The sequence below is a fragment of the Nylanderia fulva genome, unplaced genomic scaffold (assembly GCF_048542155.1).
Source record: "Nylanderia fulva isolate GAGA-0341 unplaced genomic scaffold, ASM4854215v1 Scaffold22, whole genome shotgun sequence".
In the NCBI taxonomy this organism is placed as follows: Eukaryota; Metazoa; Arthropoda; class Insecta; order Hymenoptera; family Formicidae; genus Nylanderia; species Nylanderia fulva.
In genome coordinates, this window is record NW_028190285.1 from 1,820,829 (window position 1) to 1,840,416 (window position 19,588).

Genomic DNA, 19,588 nt, shown 5'->3' on the forward strand with positions numbered 1-19,588 from the left:
TTAATCCGTTATACCCAAACATACGTATGTATATGTACGTATATAAATGCGGAAATTGTTATATATGTCGGGCCGAGATTGGCGACATGTTTTTCATACGTTCGAGTCCTTAATCCGACGTCAGCTGCAAAATTCGCGTCGAGATGGCCGAAGAGAGGTGGGATTTCGGGGAGGCGAACAAGAGACGAAATCTACGGCCACGTGATCAACGACGTCACGTATTTCGCATTACTATTCACGATGCCGTGGAACGGTTTACGGCTCCGGAATTAAGGCGCACAGAGTTAAACATCGGCCGATTATGTTAGGTCGCGTTTGTGCCGGTCTTAATTAATCCTGCCTGCTTATTCCGGACTTTCACGGCCGACTTGAGCTGATATGGTGCATTTAATCCGCGGTCTTTGGTGAAAGAGATAACGTTTCGTCGTTAGTTTCTCTCATCCGAGACCGACAAGAGACAGAGAGAGAGATAGAGTGAGGCAGTGTACCAATTTTCTTATAATTAATTATCAGAGATATTTATCATTAGTATGCATTGTCCGTCAAGTTAGAATTTCACTCTTAATTTAAACGGCATTTTATGATAAAAAGATTTATCTGCCAATCTATATAAAGTAAACGTATATAATATATAAAGCTACGTACCAATAAACTGCGGTATATTTCCAAAAGAATATTACACTATCTCATCTCTCTCTTTCTTTCCCTCTATATACTATACATATATGTACAATACATACATATCTCTTCCATCTCTGACAAATTTCTCGTAACACAGTTGCATCTCATGAAATTAAAAATAAGTCCGTGGCAAGAATCTTTGAAGAGAATTCACAGAGACCTATAAATGACGTTCGTACCCGTGAAAATTAACCTTCCGACTTTTCCTATCGAAACAAATCCAAACTCTCAAATATACGCGAGGCTATATACCGTAAATGATATATAGTAACGCGGTCGCGAAATGGTGCTCTTTGTACTATCTCGAATTTAATCGTCGAATTTAATGAAAGTGTCCGGCAAAAACTCAAACGTTTTCCGAGCTATTATTCGCGCGACGTGCAATGAAATACTCATTTAACGCTCGTTAAATGCACGTTGGGTTGCAGCAGCCTCCAGCTTGCGCTCGTGGTAGCTGCAAGAGGGTATAGGTTTCTCTCCCTTCGATTTGTTCCAAACGAAAGACGAAGGAAAAGTCGATCCTCCCGAAAGCTTCGAAAAGCAAGCGGCGAGAGAGAGACAAAAGTAATTAAAACTCGCGATCATAACCGAGCGCGCGTAGCTCCTCCGTGTCAGAGTAGGTTCGCTTGCGCGAAATTGAAATTCCATTTTGTAATACGTTTAACAAAACGCGCGCGGGAAGATTAAGCGGAAGAATCCCGGGAAAATTGATCGGCCGCCCGCGGGGAACGCGCGAAGATCGATAGTCCGTCCCGTCTAATAAACGCGGTCTCGCGGCATTTATTCCTAGCCACTTTTCTGATATTACGGAGATAAATGATCGGTGACGCGAGGACCCGTGGGAGTAGGTGGGAAAGAGGAGGCGAGAAAGAGTGCAACCCAGGTTTTTAGCCTCGGATGTATGTTGTTCGAGTACGACGTCGTCGTCGTCGTTTGCACGGAATGCACATCGCGCAACACCGGCAAATTGAAAACGTGTTTGGCCGTGTATAACATTTAGGCTTCGCAAATGTTTTTCGATTCGACCCGTACACACGCATATACAATACATATGTATATATGCGGCGAATGCAGGTTTTACCACAAATATCGAGAGAGAGAGATCGGGAAATAACGAAATGGATTTTCGCAAGGTCGTCCAGGTTTTTATACAAATAGTTGTCCGCAGAAATGAACGTAACGGACATTCGATATTCTATGTATTTCTACACATTGTTTAGCTTGCGCGTGTAAAAATAAATCACATATATATATATATTTCTCGATATGCGAGATTACGTTTCATTTGGAAAGATTCACGAGAGATAGCGACGTGATTATCGGAAGGCGTGGGCCACGTGTCGACGTCATTTCCAGCCGGAAGATCGGGCGAGATGCCATTGTAAGGAGCACCTCGTCAAAACGGCGGTTGATTTCCGGGAAGATTAATAATCTCCGAACGGAACAGCTCTCTCTCTCTCTCTTTCTATGCAACGCGTTCTCTCTTTCTTCGTCTCTCACCGTTCAACAAAGTTCTGACCGAACTTTATTATAAAACTAATATTTTCCAAGTTCTATGAGGTATTACGATAGTTTTCTGAAAGGGCCTGCCAAGACGAAATGGTCCGCGGGGCGAAACTTCAATATTCGGCGACCATAACGACACCGACTGATATATTATTTCCTACAACTTCTACTCTCAGGTTTTGTCTGCTCCGCGGCCAGAAGAAAGGGAAGAAAACGCGCGGGAGGGAAAGCGGCGTAAAAGAGGAGAGAGAGAAAAAAAAAAAGACTAGAGATGAAAACTTGATTAAGAATTCCATCCGCTCGTACTCTTGCGTTTCCTCCTTCCCAGGAAACGAGAGAACCGCGATGCTCCGCGTAGCGTTGCGTAGCGAATTAAACGACGGTGAGATATGAAGATTTAATAATAAAATTGCATTGACCCCAAGAAGCATTTTTGTTCTCTTTCGAAAATGTTACATATAGATAAAGGGAGGAAGATTTGCACGGTCTATCGCTTAAATTGATCCTCCGCTACGACGAAATCGAAACACGACGAGCCCGATCACAGTGCATCGCGCGCAAATTAACCCTTTCGACCGGATGAAAATGTTCGCAGTTGCAGGCTCAGATTCGGCTCCACGAATGTGTCGGTAATCGATCGATATTTTCGAATTGAACGGAAGCTTTATATGCGCGCGCTCTTTTGGATTTCGGTGCGTTCGCAATTCGATATTCGTAATTGATTTTCGGATTCGAAGACTTTGGCATTTGCGGAGGGAATATCAATATCGATATTAAAATCGATTAAACCCGTTATAAAAGAATGAATAAAGAAAAAGTTCGGGTTTTTTTAACAAAGAGTTATATGTGTAACTTTTATAAAGGCGAGAAATATTCGGACAAAAAATCCTACGGTCCTAAAAAGCGATTGTAATCCTCTTATTGTTAAATAAAATAAAAAAAAGAATATAAAAAATAATATTATTTTTTTCTTCTATCTTAATTTTTTATACATATTATTTCTCTTTTCCGTACTCGCAATTTCCATATTCGCGAAATGCAACTTCCGCGAGCATATGTACCTACGTGTGTGTGTGTGTGTGTGTGTGTGTGTGCATGAAAAAAAATTTCACTTCATATTACATTGTTTATATTCTGCACAATAGCGCAAACATACATTCTACTATTTTATATTCATTATATCATATTTGTTTTCATTCCTCGTTTTTATTACGACGAATGTGCCGCCACTGATAAATCTGGTTTCATCGGCGGTATCGAATCGTCGTCGGGGAAAATTCGTGGGAAAAGCGGATAGGAGATGTCGGAGCAGCGGGAAAAGTTGGAGTCGGTCGTGGGGTCAAGGGACAGATCGGGCGACCTAGAGAAAAAGGCGAAAGGGGGAAGAGATAAGAGTGGGACCGAGAGACGCGACAGAGAACAAAGGGTGCTTATCGACGTCGCGGTTCTTATCCTCCTAGGTAATTCCTTTTATTTTATCCGTTTCTTCTCCTTTCGCTCCTTCGCCCTACGCGAGAGGATCTCGAGAACCGGTATACTACCACGACGTACAAATCCGTGAGATAATCGGAGATCTAACTACTCGAATGTAGACCAAGCTATTTCCGTATCTCTCATATATAGGCGTGCGCGCGGCGATCTCTCAGATTTTTTTCCTATTAAAAATGTTTTTCCCCCCCGAGAAAAAGCGACATTAATTCACTTCGACGTAGCAATTTGCTCAACTTCCGCGAAAAAGCGACAGTAGCGGAAATCAACAGTAAAGTTTAGTGACTGACGTTACGGCGTAACTTCTTAAATGACGTTAGATGAAAAGAGGGAGGGAGATTAGTTGTTGAATCGATTGAGTTAATTTTTCACTTTAATTTTTGCGTGTGTAAAGTAAATTCGCGACGATGACAACGAGGCTTAAACGGAGACTAAACTTTGATACTGTCAATTTCTACATGTCTACATTACTCTGCTCTTCTATTTCGTTTGAAAGAAACTGCGCGCGCCTTCGGTGTGGAATATTTGTGTTATCGGAGTTATCTGAGTAAATTCCAAGCGCGCGAGAACGGAATTAGCTTGAGTAAGGGTTTGTTTTTTTTTTTTTTTTTTTTTTGCGAGTCAATATTTAACGGACTTACCGGGTGTAGATGACGTACTGCGAAATTGGAGTGTTGTGGGAATTAACACCAGGTGCCCACGATATATTCACAGCTTTGGACGTGTAACTTATGACAAGTGGTCGTTCCGGCGGATCAGGCACATCTGAAAACAAATTATATCACTTGTAATAAAAACTCGCTTGCAATTTGTAATCGTATAGAAATTAATTTTACGATTTATATATGATTTCGTCGCGCAAACTATGCGAATCTTGGCGCGAATATTGACTAAACGAGTATACTTCGTGCACTATGCCTCGGCTACTTAAGGAAGACATGATTTTGAAGTGGTTATAGCAGCTGTATATATACCGTCTAAGGTACAACGCTAACTCGCTTTAGCTCCTTACGCTAAAATTTATTTTGTCGAAAGTTAGAGTCACATAACTGATATTTCTTACAGGCATCGATATCGACATGAAACGCAAACACGTAACAACTTTACGGATTCTTATGATATCCGTATATGTATATATATATATACCATATCTGAAGCAATTTTCTTGTCATAAAATTGAAATGTTTCATTGATTGCGTTGACACTTGTAAACGCGTTATATATTATAATTAGATAAGATAAAATTAAATAAATATTAAAAATTATTGACTATTATGTCATCGAGATTATAATTATTAAGTAATACTTATATACTAAATAATACTTGATTAATTAAGTCTATTCAATATAGAGCAAAAATAAATTGCGATTGACTTGTATGAATGTGATTATTTACGCTCAAGCTCGCATTCGAACCAACATGAGACCAAGATTTAAGCGAAACTAAATTATTGAGATATTTAACGTAAACTGTTGAAGCGCCTCAATCCGGATATAAACGTAAGCCAACCGTAAGTGAGTCTAACATAGTAATTTCACATGGTTGCATAAACCAACTCGGTGTATAACAAACACGCCTCTTTCGTATGATGCATGAGATACTACGTAATCACGAAGGTGCCTCACTTGATCGGCTTTTCGTCTGCTTTGACGGTTCGATAATTAAACCTCCGATCAAACTTTCATTAGGAAAAAATACATCGCACAAAATTTTCTATCTAAAAAAAAACAAGCTGTATTTTCATTGTCAGAAAGAACCGCAGAATTATCGATATTAAAAACAATATTTAAAAAAAACACAAAAACTAAATTAATATACCCAGCTTGTTATTATTTTACAAAAACAATTCCAGTGAAAAGCTAATTAAATATTGTTAAAAAATCAACTCATTCAAATCGATTAAAGTTAGAAAAAAGACTAAAATTGACCAAACAGTAAAAATTACGTTCAGAATAATTGATTTTGTAAATTTACGTGAATTTAACCTACACAATTTTATTTTATTTTATTTTATAATTTGTTTTATATATATATAAAAATATTAGCATATATTTCATATATTTATATTCCCGTCTCGCGAACGTGACGTACTCGGAGTAAATACAATTGGGATACGTAATATTTTCATGAAGCTCTTGAAGTCGAAGTCACTCATGCGGGAGAGACACCGATCACGCTCTCTGCGGCGGCCGCATCGGATAAGGCTCCGGCGTTTAATATGCACCGGCGTGCAGCGCGGCACGACGCGACGCGACGAAATATAACATTGCGCGCACGTTGCATAAGATCATAAATGAGAGCGGGGACCTGTAACCTCTCAGGATGGAGTCGTCATCCTTTTCCGACCTAGCTCGCGCGTGCGCGACTCTTTATGTCGACTGTTACCACGCGCCGTGACACACCCGCGCGAGAAAAATTTCAAATATGAAAATTCTTCTCTCGCGAGAGAAAACGAGAGATAGAGTGAGTGAGAGAGAGATGGGGAATTTTCGATTGACTCGAATACCGCAATATCATTTCATACGATGTCAAGTAGGTATATTGGATTTATAGCGTCAAGTTATGAAACGGATGTATATTTAATGTCTATATCAGCTGATTAATTTACGTGATTTTTGCGTAATTAAATGCGCACTTGTCGGCGCAATATTTGTATCTGCTCAATATGACGCTCGATTTGACAGAAAACTTGTAACGAGACATTTTAATTCACCGTTTATTTCATTGCATTAGCTCGTATGATTTTTACGTGATTAAATGTGCACTTGTCTGTGCAATTAATACTTGCCCAATTTATTATCGGTGCATTAGCTGATACAATTTTTACGTGATTAAACGCGCACTTATCCATACAAATTTATAGCGGTTCAATGTTCAGTGATAATTTTGATAATATTAAATTAATTCTGGTTATATCACGCACGTACACACACATACCTACACGCACGTCCTCGAAAAATCTGTCATATAGTATTTATTTAACCGTAATAAAATATTAGCGACATATCTCTTTAAGTCGTGTAAATCTATTATACAACAAAGTACAGTAAACATCAACAAGAACTGTAAGAGCTATTCGCGACGAAAGCATTATTTACGCTCATTGTTTTTCTTTATGAAATTCAAGTCGTCTTATAATTAATAAAACCTGATCGTATTAAACTCTTGAATAAATTGTACTTTTTATAATATTAACCTTTGAAATTAGCATTCTTCTCGCATATTTGTTTGTAATTCCACGCGAAGATATACCAGGAAAAAATGCAAAAGTGCAGGAACGGATTAAATGAAATTTGCTATGTGAATGCACTACCGTCGTTCATGGATCTTTATTAATTTCACATTTCAGCGTTTCCGGTCGGAAACGGAAAAAGAGAACGCGGAAGCATTGCGCGTGTCTTGAACGGCTCGCTTTTTCTTTGCTCGAGCGAAACAGTAACAATGAAACAAACACAGCGAGTCAACTTTTACCATAAGCAAATATATTCCTCTTTGTAATTTTTTTTGTCTTTCTTCTTCGTACAATCGACCGAGATATATTCTCGTTGCTCGCGAACATCTCTCTTAATACATTACAGCCTCTATTAATCTATTCATGCAAAATTATCGCGTCTTATCCAAACTTTGCGTTGCATAAACACAAAGATGGATATAAATCGCCTAGTCTGCTCTTCGTGATAATTTAGTAGTTTATAAGCCCTGTATAAGTTTAAATGGAAAATTAATTATATTGTAATATGAAAATTATATTCCTGTTTTTTGTTCTGTTAAGCACTAGTTACATGACGATTGTTTCATTGATTACTAACGTTCTTTCACAAAAAAGAATTATAAGAGATAGAAAAGAAGCGACCTAGTATTAGTTAGCAAGTATTTGAACGACGGTCGCAAAAAAAAAAAAAAAAAAAAAAAAAAAAAAAAAGACTACAAGAGAAACATCCTTTATATTCTTTATTTAAGAAGTAATTTCCATTATTATGTAAAAATGTATTATCTGTAAAGGAATTCTTCTGCCAAGAAGAAACACAGACTTATAATTGGTACTGAAAGGAATAAATCATACGCGATAGAATACCAGTGAGAGAAATATCTAACACTAAAGTCTTGATTAGAATATTTCAATATTTTTCGATTTAGAATTCTAATTTCTCTCCCGTCTATCCATTAAAGAACTTAGAAATTTGCAATCTTATTTCTGCGCTAATTCTCATATACAATAGTATTCTTACAATTACAGTTTAAACGACAAACAGTTTATTAATATCTGAGAATTTTCTTTTAGTCATGTCTTACACTCTATTGTAATATGCAGACATAGAATAAACAAACGAAACGCTGTGTACGGATTTTTGCTTTCTTTTAAACTGAGCTTTGAACTTTCAAACTAAAAGAAAAAAAATATATAAGCGAAACCGTTTCATACAGAAACAAGGAAAAACATTGCATTTTACATGCGATATTTAATAAAAAAAAATTAAAACCAATTACGAATCTCTTCTCGTTAATTTTAAGTATCAAACAAAATTTCTTTCTCTCGCTCCTTCTCTTTCTTTCTTCTTCTTTTCCTCGATCGCCCATTAATTCTATACCATTTAAACAAGGTACGCCGTTCCGCCACCCATCGCGCGTTGCAGCCTTTCATTAATAATTCATGCTTTCCGCTTTACGGGGTCAACAGTGGACGTTTCTTTATCCGAGCCGCAAGTCGAGCGCGTTGCGTCGTACAAAGTCACCGACAGACGTGAGGCAAAGTAAAATCGAGCGAGTCGTGCGAGTCTCGTTATATAGATTTCTACAGGTAACATTTTGTAAATATTCAAATGAATGTAGAGGGTGAATAGAAAATGTTTATTAATGTTCGGGCCTTTATGCGATCAGACTTTCCGCAAAGAAAATGAAAAATCGATCGTCCAGCCGCAATTGCGTTGCATAAAATAATTACGTGAAAAGATAATAACGCGGACCATTATAACATCGATGTTAAAATACTTGGCGATCAATTGACGACGAAGCATTATTACGAATTATGCTTTCAACGAACGCGAGAGTTAAATGGGCGCGCGATACTCTCTAAAATTTTCACTTAAATATGTAAACTAAAATATGCAAAATAGGATACGTGAGGTGACTAATTAAGTCTCAACGTAACGAATTAAAAACTCCGGTGAATTTACGCGGCAGTTTTTCTAAGCTAAAAACTAGACGAGGGTCTCTCCCCTCTCTTTCTATGAAATTAATTGTTAAAAGTATTTCTCGTTACGGAGAGTGACCGGCACGGAGGGTTTCCTTACGGAGGGTGCGCGCGTGTTAGTGGCGCATACCAGGATAACCGCGCGTATGCACCGAAGGATGCCAACGTCGTCCTTTACGGTAGGTAGAATATAAATTCCTACGAGCGCGTTTAGCGGAATTTACGAGCGTCATTTTAAGAACTGTTTTGCCTTGCTCTACCATATGGTTCCCACGTAAATATCTCTCTCGCTCCGCGTCTCGCCGTTAAAACTCAGTACGCAACCATTAACCAACGTATTCTGCTTACTCGTGACGCGTGGACTTTCCTACTCTTTTTTGCCGACGTCATCAGTATAATTAGCACTTTAGTTAATCGCGACGAGATTGATGCGACTCGCGACCACTAATTAGATTCGCCTTTCTCTCTTTCTCCCTTCGCGAGAAATCCGCGTCACGGTTTCAGCGCGCAAGAGTTCGCGTGTACAATTGATAATATTAATGGTAACTTCATTGGCGACTCTAATGCAGGCATTAGGATTGCGCGACGAAGACTCTAAAAGTTACTGTTTATTGAATATTTTACTTTGAAGTATCTATGTCAAAGCATTTTTTCGTATATTTTATTAAAAGCGAAACGAAAAAGAATTTTTTATCAAGTAAAATAATACTTATAATCAATAAATATAAAAAAAGCTTCATTATTTTATGTTCGATAAGAAGAAAACTATCACGAACATAATATAGTATACATACGTATACTTAAAAAAAATTTATATTTGTCAAATATTTTGAAATAACATTATTACGTGTACATACATATTATACAATGCGCATTTTCCAAAGTTATATTTTAATTAGAGGAGAAACTAATTAATAATGTATCCGCGTAAAGAGCAAACAAGAAATCGATTTTACTAACACATATTCTCAGTCATAATATTCAAATAAAGATAAAATTATGATGCTACTTTCAACACGGAAAGCGAAATATTATTTATACAAAAGCATCATTATCTAAAGTCGGTTGTGCGCGCGCAGAAAAGTCGATCGATACCAATCGCGACGATGGTTTTGTCGAAGGATTGACGTCATTTTCCGTAGAATATTCACGCTCGATCGTCCCATCTCGCGTCGCGTCGCAGAAATCGTCGATATTTTCCCTGAGCAGCCGACACGTCGCTCCATGTCGTTAGTCGAAGAACCGGGATTACAGGACGCGAGAGTGAAAAATCGCAAAGTGTCCCGACGAAATTGGCCCACGGTCCATTCCTCGGACTTAGGTGTTGCAGTTATTCGTCGTCGGAAGGATATCGATCCACCGGTGGATTTGCGTGGTTCTTTGTGCAAAGGGACGGAGGAACCAGGTGCCTGGGCCGACGAGCCGTAATAGAAGGCAGTTTCCACTTGGAGTGCGTTTGGAAACACTAAACCTCTCGCGTCTCTGCCCCCCTATTCCGAAGGTGGAAGGGCTTCCCTTCGTCTTCCTTCATTTTTTTTCATTTTTACCTCTCTTCCGGCCGTCAGCTTTTCTTTACATACATATATATACTCGAGGTACATACGAGAGGCTGTATATGAGAGAGGACATTCGCGTTTTAGGTACATATCTGTCGTAGATATGTACAGCCCTCGGGCCTTCTGTACATTTAGTACATTTATATGTGTTATATATGTATATATATACTTGTACATATATATGTATATAAATACTGTGCCGGTATGTACGTCTCCTCCGCGCTATACTCAACGAAATAATTCGTAACGCAATGGCAGAATGAAAAAAAAAAAAAAGGAAGAAAGAAAGAAGGAAATATTTTTCAGTATAAAAGTTGCACGGTTTTAAGGGTCGTACGCACGTAATGCGCTACGAGTCCTTGTCGCGTGAATTTGCCTTGTCGCGAAAATTTCCACATGCACAGGGCTACATTACGGTTTTTTAAGTGAAACATCCAATTCCCGTTTCTGCTTATTTTCCATACACGAGGGATGGTAATTTCTCCCGTTTGCTACGATCGTAAATGTCACGGGAATCTTTTACGTTTGCCTCGTTTTATTCGTTTTTTTTTTATTATTTAATTATACAAAAAAACGTATATGCGACGAGGATATATAATATATATATATCCTCGCTATGATGACACGTATTTGGCGCACAAGACGGCCGTTTCATCCCTACATCCCGAATTACCTGAATAACTTCGTCATGATCGCTCTGTTGGAATTTCATGATCGCGCTTACGCGGCGACGATGGCCGTGCTCAAAATGCGGAAGCAATGTCCATAGGCCGTAGTGATATTTACCGATAAATGCGTTAGAGAGCATTGGCAACTTGATATTTCCCATGGTCGAATAACCGTACACAAAGCTAACGCGGGACGGAGATGGGGTGGGGGCTCCAATTACTTGCAACGAATAACGTAATATTAACGCGACATAAACATTTTAATCAAATGGAATTGTAGCAAACTCGCGCGCGCGCGCCATTAAAATGTGTCGGAAGTTCAAAAGGCCGATCGGTTCCACCGAATCTCTCGTTCGGATTACAACATATCGCGCGTCCGCTTTGTATCCATTACAATCGATCTAAACCCAATCTCGCAATCTTGGTATTGCTTCCCTTTTTATTTCCAATTATTGGCTATTACGATGTTACGGTCTCTCTGTTTCTACACACAGGTTTATATCTCCGTTGCAGAACGATTCCGCTTCGATGTATATATATAACGCGATGCGGCATCCGATTCTCGGACACGCCGACGTGTTATTTATTTCGAATTTTCGTTTGTGGCTTCTGGCGCGGAAACAGCAAGCCGCTCTGCCGCTGCTTTCACTAACTGGCCGAGCTAAAAGAGCGAGGGAAAGAGAGAGTATAAAATGGAAAAGAGAGAGAGAGACAGCAGCTATATGCGAACGAATCGCGGTAAATATCTCCTATCAAGAACAGTCGGCAAATTAGCGGTTTATGTCTATTTAGGGAGCCAATGCGAGTGGCATAATCGTATATACTCGAAACGAAAGCCGCGTCGCGAAAACATTTTCAGCGACACACAAAAACGCTCTTCTTTTTTGCAAAAAAAAAATATTATATATATATATATAATACAGATATATTCACCAGTCGCACAAGGGAGGAACTACGACGATGGTGCACAGTAGTTTGTCGTAGACGGCGAATTTGAAATCTCACGAAGGAAGCTTTCCACTTCTATATGTTGCTGTTTGCCGACCGTTCTCGCGTGAAACCGGACGGAATTAATCGAATATAAAACACGACATTAAGAAGCGATCGAAAAAGACGCCACTCTTTATTCCTGCGCGACTGAATCTTTCTCTCTCTCCATCGGGTGTAAATTTCGCTGGAATATGTTCCCGTCCTCTTGCTTCGTCTCTAGAATTTCCGTGCAAGTGGTAACGCGCCTTATCTCGCGACTCTCATCAATTCATTCTCGCTCCATTTATCTTCCCGAAGATAATACGTAAGTGGAAAAATCGAAAGAGAATCGAGAAAGGGAGACACGGATTTTCCTCCGTTCCTTTTCTCACCCTCTTCGGCTAATACTTCGACGTAGCCGAAAGAGCGGGAAAATCGCAGTCGCCGTTTTTGCGGATTGTTGTTTACACGCAGGATAGCAGGACATTGCCTCCGCAAATAGTTTAGACAGAATTATCCCCTGGGGAGACGGAGGGGAGAAAGGATTTGTAATCTTTCGTAAAAATATGTGTTAACCGGGCCTGTGTGCGAGCAAAACGGAAACAACGATAACGCGCTGTGGGCTTGGGAAATAAAAAAGGAAGGCGAAAGGAGAGAGAACGCAGGCGTATACTTTGCGCAAATATTTATACTCGCGCCTCGGATGTTCTAAGTACGCGGCTTCAAGTGGAAAGACAAATGTTAGGAGGTATAATCCATTTCTCGCTTATTTTTTGGAGAATCGCGCTATGCCGCTGCAGCAGCGAGAAGAGAAAAAAGTTGTTAAAATAATAGAATTATAAGAAGCGTCGATAAAAAAAAATCCCCGTCATGCACCCTCTTGTCTTTCACAAAGATATAATTATACATACTATTTGGACACGTGTTCCGAACACGATTTAAACAGTTAAGAGATTCTCGCGCCCCATTTAACGTTCCCGTAAGTTTACGTCGCAAGAAACGAAGAGAAATTCGCTTTTGTAACTCTGATTCTCTCTCGCGCGGCGAATTATTATTCAATTTCGTTCACCGTCACGTTACGAAACGCGATGCGATGCGATGCCTGAGTAACGTGACGTTCATTCTATGACATCCATCACGATGAAATTAACACACGCGCGCATGTAAATCGAGACGTCTCGTATTTTATATTTACGAGTTACTATTTTAAGTTTTCGCCCGGGACACACACATATACACGCGAATGTATAAAAGTCAAGAATCCCGCCGCGCGTCCGGCTCTCTTCGGTAAAAAGTACGACCATTTAATTCAATTATGAACGCGAGTGCTACGGACGTCAGATTCTACGTTTATTACTTTTTATCCCAGACAGCAGATTTATATGGAATTCGCCATACCTTCGTGGCAAGTAACAAGATTCATTCGCGATATTTCTTTTATTGCGCTCGCGTTAATTATACTAAAAATCTCGAGTGCTATCTTGCTCTCCTTCTCGCTTTCGAAAAACGTATATGTAGGTATCGATACATACTTGAGATACAAGAATATATAAATAATATCTCGGATTTCTCTCTTCTCTTTTCCCTCTTTATTACAATTTATTATATTTTAATGAAGAGATAACGAGGATATATTTTTTCCTCGATTATTTTCACGTGTCAAAAATATAAAATGCTACTCGAATTTGCTATTTCAGTTATCGATCAATTATACATACATGTATATATACATATATACGTTGTCGCTTAGATAAAATAAATTCAAAACTATAAAGATAGAAGCGCTAGTTGAAGTGCGTGTTGTTTCGCGAAAGAAGGGGCTCTTCTTCGAGAGTTCCTCCGAGATCTCGAGTTTTTGCGCAATCTCGCGCCGCGTTTCCGCGCCGTAATGCAATTCCGCGTGTTTCGCGTTTTTGTACGGAAAGGAAATGTATCCCGGGCAAAAACTTTCGCGCGTACACATTTTCTCGCGCTAACGTACCGTTTCAATTTTTCGCGCACCGAGGAGTCTGCCAAAGGAAGAAATTGTTTGGAGCGGCTCGCGCGTGTCGATCGCCGAGAGAGAAAATTTCTCTATACCTCCATCATCCATCATACATATGTATATTATATATCCCTAATTTACATACTGTCGGGAAAAAAAAAAAATACCGGATTACAGAGACTTTGCGGGACGCGCCTTTGGGTATCGAAGCGCGACTCTCGTCGCGTCTCGAGCTTTCAAGCTTTCCTATGCTTTTGGAAACCGGGACGGCCCTACGAATCGAGTTAACGACACGTAAAATTATCAATCTAGGCGACGACGCGATAGCTATTAACGGGCAATTCTGATGGAACTGCCGATGAACAAGTCGCCGCGCTTGTGCGCATCGAAGCGATCACGATATAAAATATTTCGGTGCTCTCTCGCTTCGCGCATTATTTTTTCACGGCGTGTATATACCTGTCATAGGCGTCATATATATATATATATATATATCAGGATGGGTGTATCACGAAATAAAATGAAAGCGTGCCGCACTGTCGCTTTCGTGTTTTAAATTACAACGATTTATTAAATTATTCAATGTAATATCTCTCCCCGACGCGAAGCAACATGCGGCTGGCTGACTGAGAGCGAAGGGAATTTAGCGCTTAGGTGTGCATATATAAACAACAACAGCCGTTACAATGTTGTAATTCGGCGTAACGTTAATCACTCGACGATATCATTTATATTTTCGCGGAAAGGTGATAAATTCCGTGCGCGCTCGATACTTTATTCTTCCACGAAATTGCGAAAAATACCGAATTATACGAGATGACTCTAAAACGAGACGAACTTTGGCGACATAATTAGAACCATTCAGCGAAATGAGCATTACGATGGTGACTGTCTGTGACTAAGCGACGTTTATTACGCGACATAAACGTCCAAGTCCATGAAGATCCCGCGAAAAGTTTCAACGCGGCCAACATGAGCCACGCGACGTTTTACACGTATACTAACTGTAGGAAACAATTATCCCGGGACGTAAGATAACGCATAGAGTCTGTGCCGTGGAAATTTGCCAAAGCGACGGGGCTCTTTCGCTGGGGGAGAGAAACTGGCGTCATGACAATCAGTAACTTCCGGCAGCGTGGAGCAGCCGAAGGCTATCGTGCGACGATATATATGACGATGTTTGCCTCTCTCTCTCTCTCTCTTCCTTTCTTCCTATACGCAGACGCATGTATAAGGATCATCTCTGGTTGCTTGCGGTTTCATTAGCCTGGATATTATAAGGAAAGTTTCGTCTTCGGCCGAGAACGCAACGGCCCTCTGTCATTTGTCTTTCCTCGAATTAACGTCACGCCGCGTCGGTGAATTGGCCGTATATATATACATATATATAGCATCGTAATCGCGTCGTTATCCCACTCTGATCCGTACGCGAAGTAAGGAAGCACGAGAGCACGATATTCATGGTTTTATTTGTTAAACGTCGTCTCTACACGATGACACGCATGCATTACTCGAATTTATATTTTAGCAGATACATTATAGCCGCGTCTACATTATTCCATCCCGATGTTACCGCATTTCTTCGCGCGACGAACACGACGATTTTTCTTTACACTCGCGTAACCACTCGTGTCGAGCACTCATAGAGAATGTCTGCGTTCTTCTAGGTGGACTTTCATTGCGCGAGAAAGCATCGTCGTGAGAGAGGAACAGACACGAGGGAACGAGAGCGAGAGAGAGTGAGCCCGTAAAATTTATACGGAAGATAATATATCGGAGCAGTATTTTGCGGGACGTTCAGCCACGCAGAGAGATAAAGAGGAGGCGAGAGAGAGAGAGAGAGAGAAGGACGCGAGTGGCTTATTTTTGGCGCGAGGACGCTCCCCACTCGCGGGGGCTAAAGAATGTCTTGCTTTTGATTTATACCCCGTTCCAGAAGTTGCGGATGCACAAACATCGTCTGGCACAAGCCGGATTGTTCTCGCACCTTCCTGCCGCGCTTGTACAAGGATACTTGCTGCCACGACCCGAAGATACAAAACCAACGTGGCATCCTGCTTACAATTTATGTAGGAATTTCATCCACGCTATATCCCGGGATCCGTCAAGAGTGCCTTTGCAACGAGAGATATATAATTGCCCGTGAAAAAAGGCAAGCAAAAGCTTTCTGTTTTAAATATGATTAACGCCGAGAGAAAACTTTTATGAGATAATTTTAATGAATATTGTATAATGTATATTATAAATGTATAACATACAAATTATACATGTATATATCTGAAGCAGAAAATTAAAAAAGTTTGGCAACAATTTTTACTTCTTTCTACTATTTTGTCCAAACAAGAACTATTAAAAACAAAAGAGAGTGTATGATTTTTTAAATATAAAAGATAATAAGAAATCTTTTCTGAAAATAAGCATCACTAAATAATTTTCTTTACCAAGAATATGCAATGTATTATCGATTGACCGATTTACAATTTTCTAATACATGAAACATTAATTATCATTATACGTTTCAGTTATTTGCGGTCCATCTGTATTTATCTCCTCGATAGCGATCGATCGACTGACGCAAACTCTAAGTTACTTTAGTGTCCATGTCGGAAAAATGTCTTTCTGTTATTTCGCGAAAGCAATCCGATACCATATAGTTCTCGTTACCTCCAGACAAGTCTTCTCACCGAAGTCGAACGTACTCAACTTCCTCGCTTGACGTATCGGGAACTTTCCCGATCGCCTTTCCGTCATATATATATATATATATATATATATATACACACAACACACACACACACACATATATAAATATATATATACACCTAATATCGAACGTTGAAGATCGAAATTAACGAAGCGATCAGAGCGAGCCGAGTATCGACGTCCCGATAAGATGTAAGAATGAGAGATTGAGAGAGGCGGCGAGAAATATAGTTATGGAGCGAGAGTTAATTTTTATCCCGACTTTTACGGTATGTATAATCGAGCATAACGCAACAACGTGCATACGGAAGCTGACGCCGCGAGTGCGCGTTAAATGAACGACACGACAGACGATGCACCTCGGTGCATCACGGTAATTACCCGATAAACGGTACAAATGATATTTAGAACATGTCAAGCTTAACATCCACTCAAAACTTCACTGGTGCTTGCCTGTTTCTACCGAATGATAAACTCCTGATTAATTGCGTGAGAAGTTAAACGATACGCTTAGCTGGTGTAAATAGCTAGCAACAATGGCGTTATTTAACGTCAACAGCCGTTAAATGAACGAAGAATCAAGGCAGAGAGCGAGAGCTACCTCTCCAATTTACTTTTTTACGTCGATTCTCGAATCTCGTTTAATTATATTCCTTTTTATTTCCTTAATTCCCTCTTCTCTATCTCGCGTCTGATTTTAACGTTAAATTTTTTACCATCCAACTGTTTTCGCGCACTTCTTTTAATTTATTTATCATGAAAGATATACAAGACGGGTGATTGATCAAAGTATACACTCGATATCGTATTACAAGAATATATATACAAGAGAATAAAGTATTTCCCGTAAAGAAAGCGTCCTCGCTGAAACCCTCTCTTGGCGGAACGCGGCATTGCATTGTATTGGAAGATTTACATCGAAATATACTGAGAGTTTCTCGTACTGAGATTTCTTTCAAACGGTGTGTGAAGGATTTGTCACCTGGAAGAATTTTAATAAATTTCGATAAAAGATAGCCCGGGAAGTAGAGTGGGGCAGCAGTCATCGATACTTTTGACATCGAAATTCATGGGACGAGAATTTGTCAGCCAGCGGCGGAAAACATACGCGCGGATGTTAAATCGGATATTGCGTCATACGCTATGATTATCGGCGTATTGACAAAAAAAGGCGTCCGACATCGGCGGAAGGGAGCAAACGAGCCCTCTTTTTCGGATCGACGATGGTCCTCCAACAACCGAGGATTACGCAGCTTTCGCTCGACAGAAGAGAAAGGAGATGAGAGAGAGAGAGAGAGAGAGAAAAGAAAGAAGAGAGAGCTGAAAGCACGCTCGCTCGTTCTTACGGCGAGAATTTTCAGGCGTCAGGTTTTCCGGGAAATTTATGGCGAGGTCACAGCTTGGATCGCCATGAACAGTGCTCACCCTCCCTTTATCCGACCTTGTTATCGTTCCGGACCTTTCGGCCCCGCAGGTGTTACGCGCGTAATACGTGAGCGATGTATTCACGAAAGAGCGTGTCTTCTCATCGTCCGACGGAATATCACGGAGTTTGACGGGAGGCGACAACGCTTTTCGTCTTCCGGTCGGTGCACCTATTTGCACTAGGGATCGCGATCTCCCGAGTTTCTCGCAATTTGCGGCGCTCGAGATAAGGCGACGCCGAGATGGAAGCGCCGAGAGATTCAATGAAGAACACCGCCGAGATCTTTATGCCGTGAAAGAGAGAGAGAAAGGAAGAAACGAGGGAGAGAGAGAGAGAGAGGAAGGAGAAATGGCCGGCGATCGAGTTACCGATTTATTGGACCATAAATTATCCTTAACAGACGTCGATAGCCGTGCGGCAAGTTCGTATCTTCCCGTTTTTAGAGCCACAGGCGGCAGTCGCGCGATCATCCAATTTCACGGTGGATATCATTTCTTGCATATCCCTGAGAAGACACATTTTGCAATTATGATATGTGCACGGCGCGCGCATGTCAGGAAACGTAAAGCTTTTCCTAGGAAGGAGATTTATCGACCGCAATTTTTGACGCTTCGCGAATATCGGGTCTCGCTTTTCTGTTAGCTGACATTTCACGGATACAGGATATGTGTCGCCGGTCCTTCTTCGGAGTTTCTCTCTTGTAAGAAGGAGCGCTTGCGCGCGCGTTTAGATTTTCGTCGAATAAAAATTTCATCGCCGACTTCGTCGACCATTTGATATCGAGATTAAAAGATTAAACGACTTTGGCCGACTTTACAATTTAATTATATATCAAGCTACTAAAGAGATAGAGAGAGAGAGAGAACCGGAGAGAAATGTTGAAATATAACGACGGCGAGGAATGAATGGAGAAATTGAATAAGTAATATATACGCCCGTGTTTATACGCATCTTGGACGATGATGGAACCCGGTTCATGGAAATAATTACGAGTCTGACGCTTCGAGCGTCGCTGCGCATCGCGATAGGATGCGGATTAGACGAACAGCGGAAGACAAAGAGATAGAGAAATAGGACGAAACCGGCGCAGCGACGGCAGAAAAGAGGAGATAACGGGCGACAAGGAGAAGCAGATCCAATTTGATGACTGGATACACATCGCTGAATGCGCGTCTAGCTAAAGTAATTATTAACGCCAATTGCAAAGTAATTAAACATCGCTGCGCGCGCCTTCGTCATCCCCCGGAAGCTTGAATCTTCTTATTCGTGTAAATCGCTGCAATTTTTCCCTCTCACGCTTTCCTCTCTTCCTCTCTTCATATAATCCCGGTATATTGAAATTTAAGTAGAGAATCACGCGCGTCCACGTACATGTTACAAGCTCGCGAAAAGAGAAAAGACGATTTCAAATGTTG

General features: G+C 40.4%; 1 protein-coding gene across 4 annotated transcripts in view; it reads right to left on the reverse strand.

Annotated features, from left to right (window-relative positions):
* Window positions 1–19,588, reverse strand: part of LOC114932676 (Protein tyrosine phosphatase 99A) — a 277,310-nt gene that overhangs the window by 60,820 nt on the left and 196,902 nt on the right. For all 4 annotated transcript variants that reach the window (XM_029304992.2, XM_029304991.2, XM_029304993.2 and 1 more), the window contains exon 4: window positions 4,317–4,440. In XM_029304992.2, coding sequence (XP_029160825.1) covers window positions 4,317–4,440 — 124 coding nt within the window. The remainder of the gene's footprint in view (window positions 1–4,316; window positions 4,441–19,588) is intronic.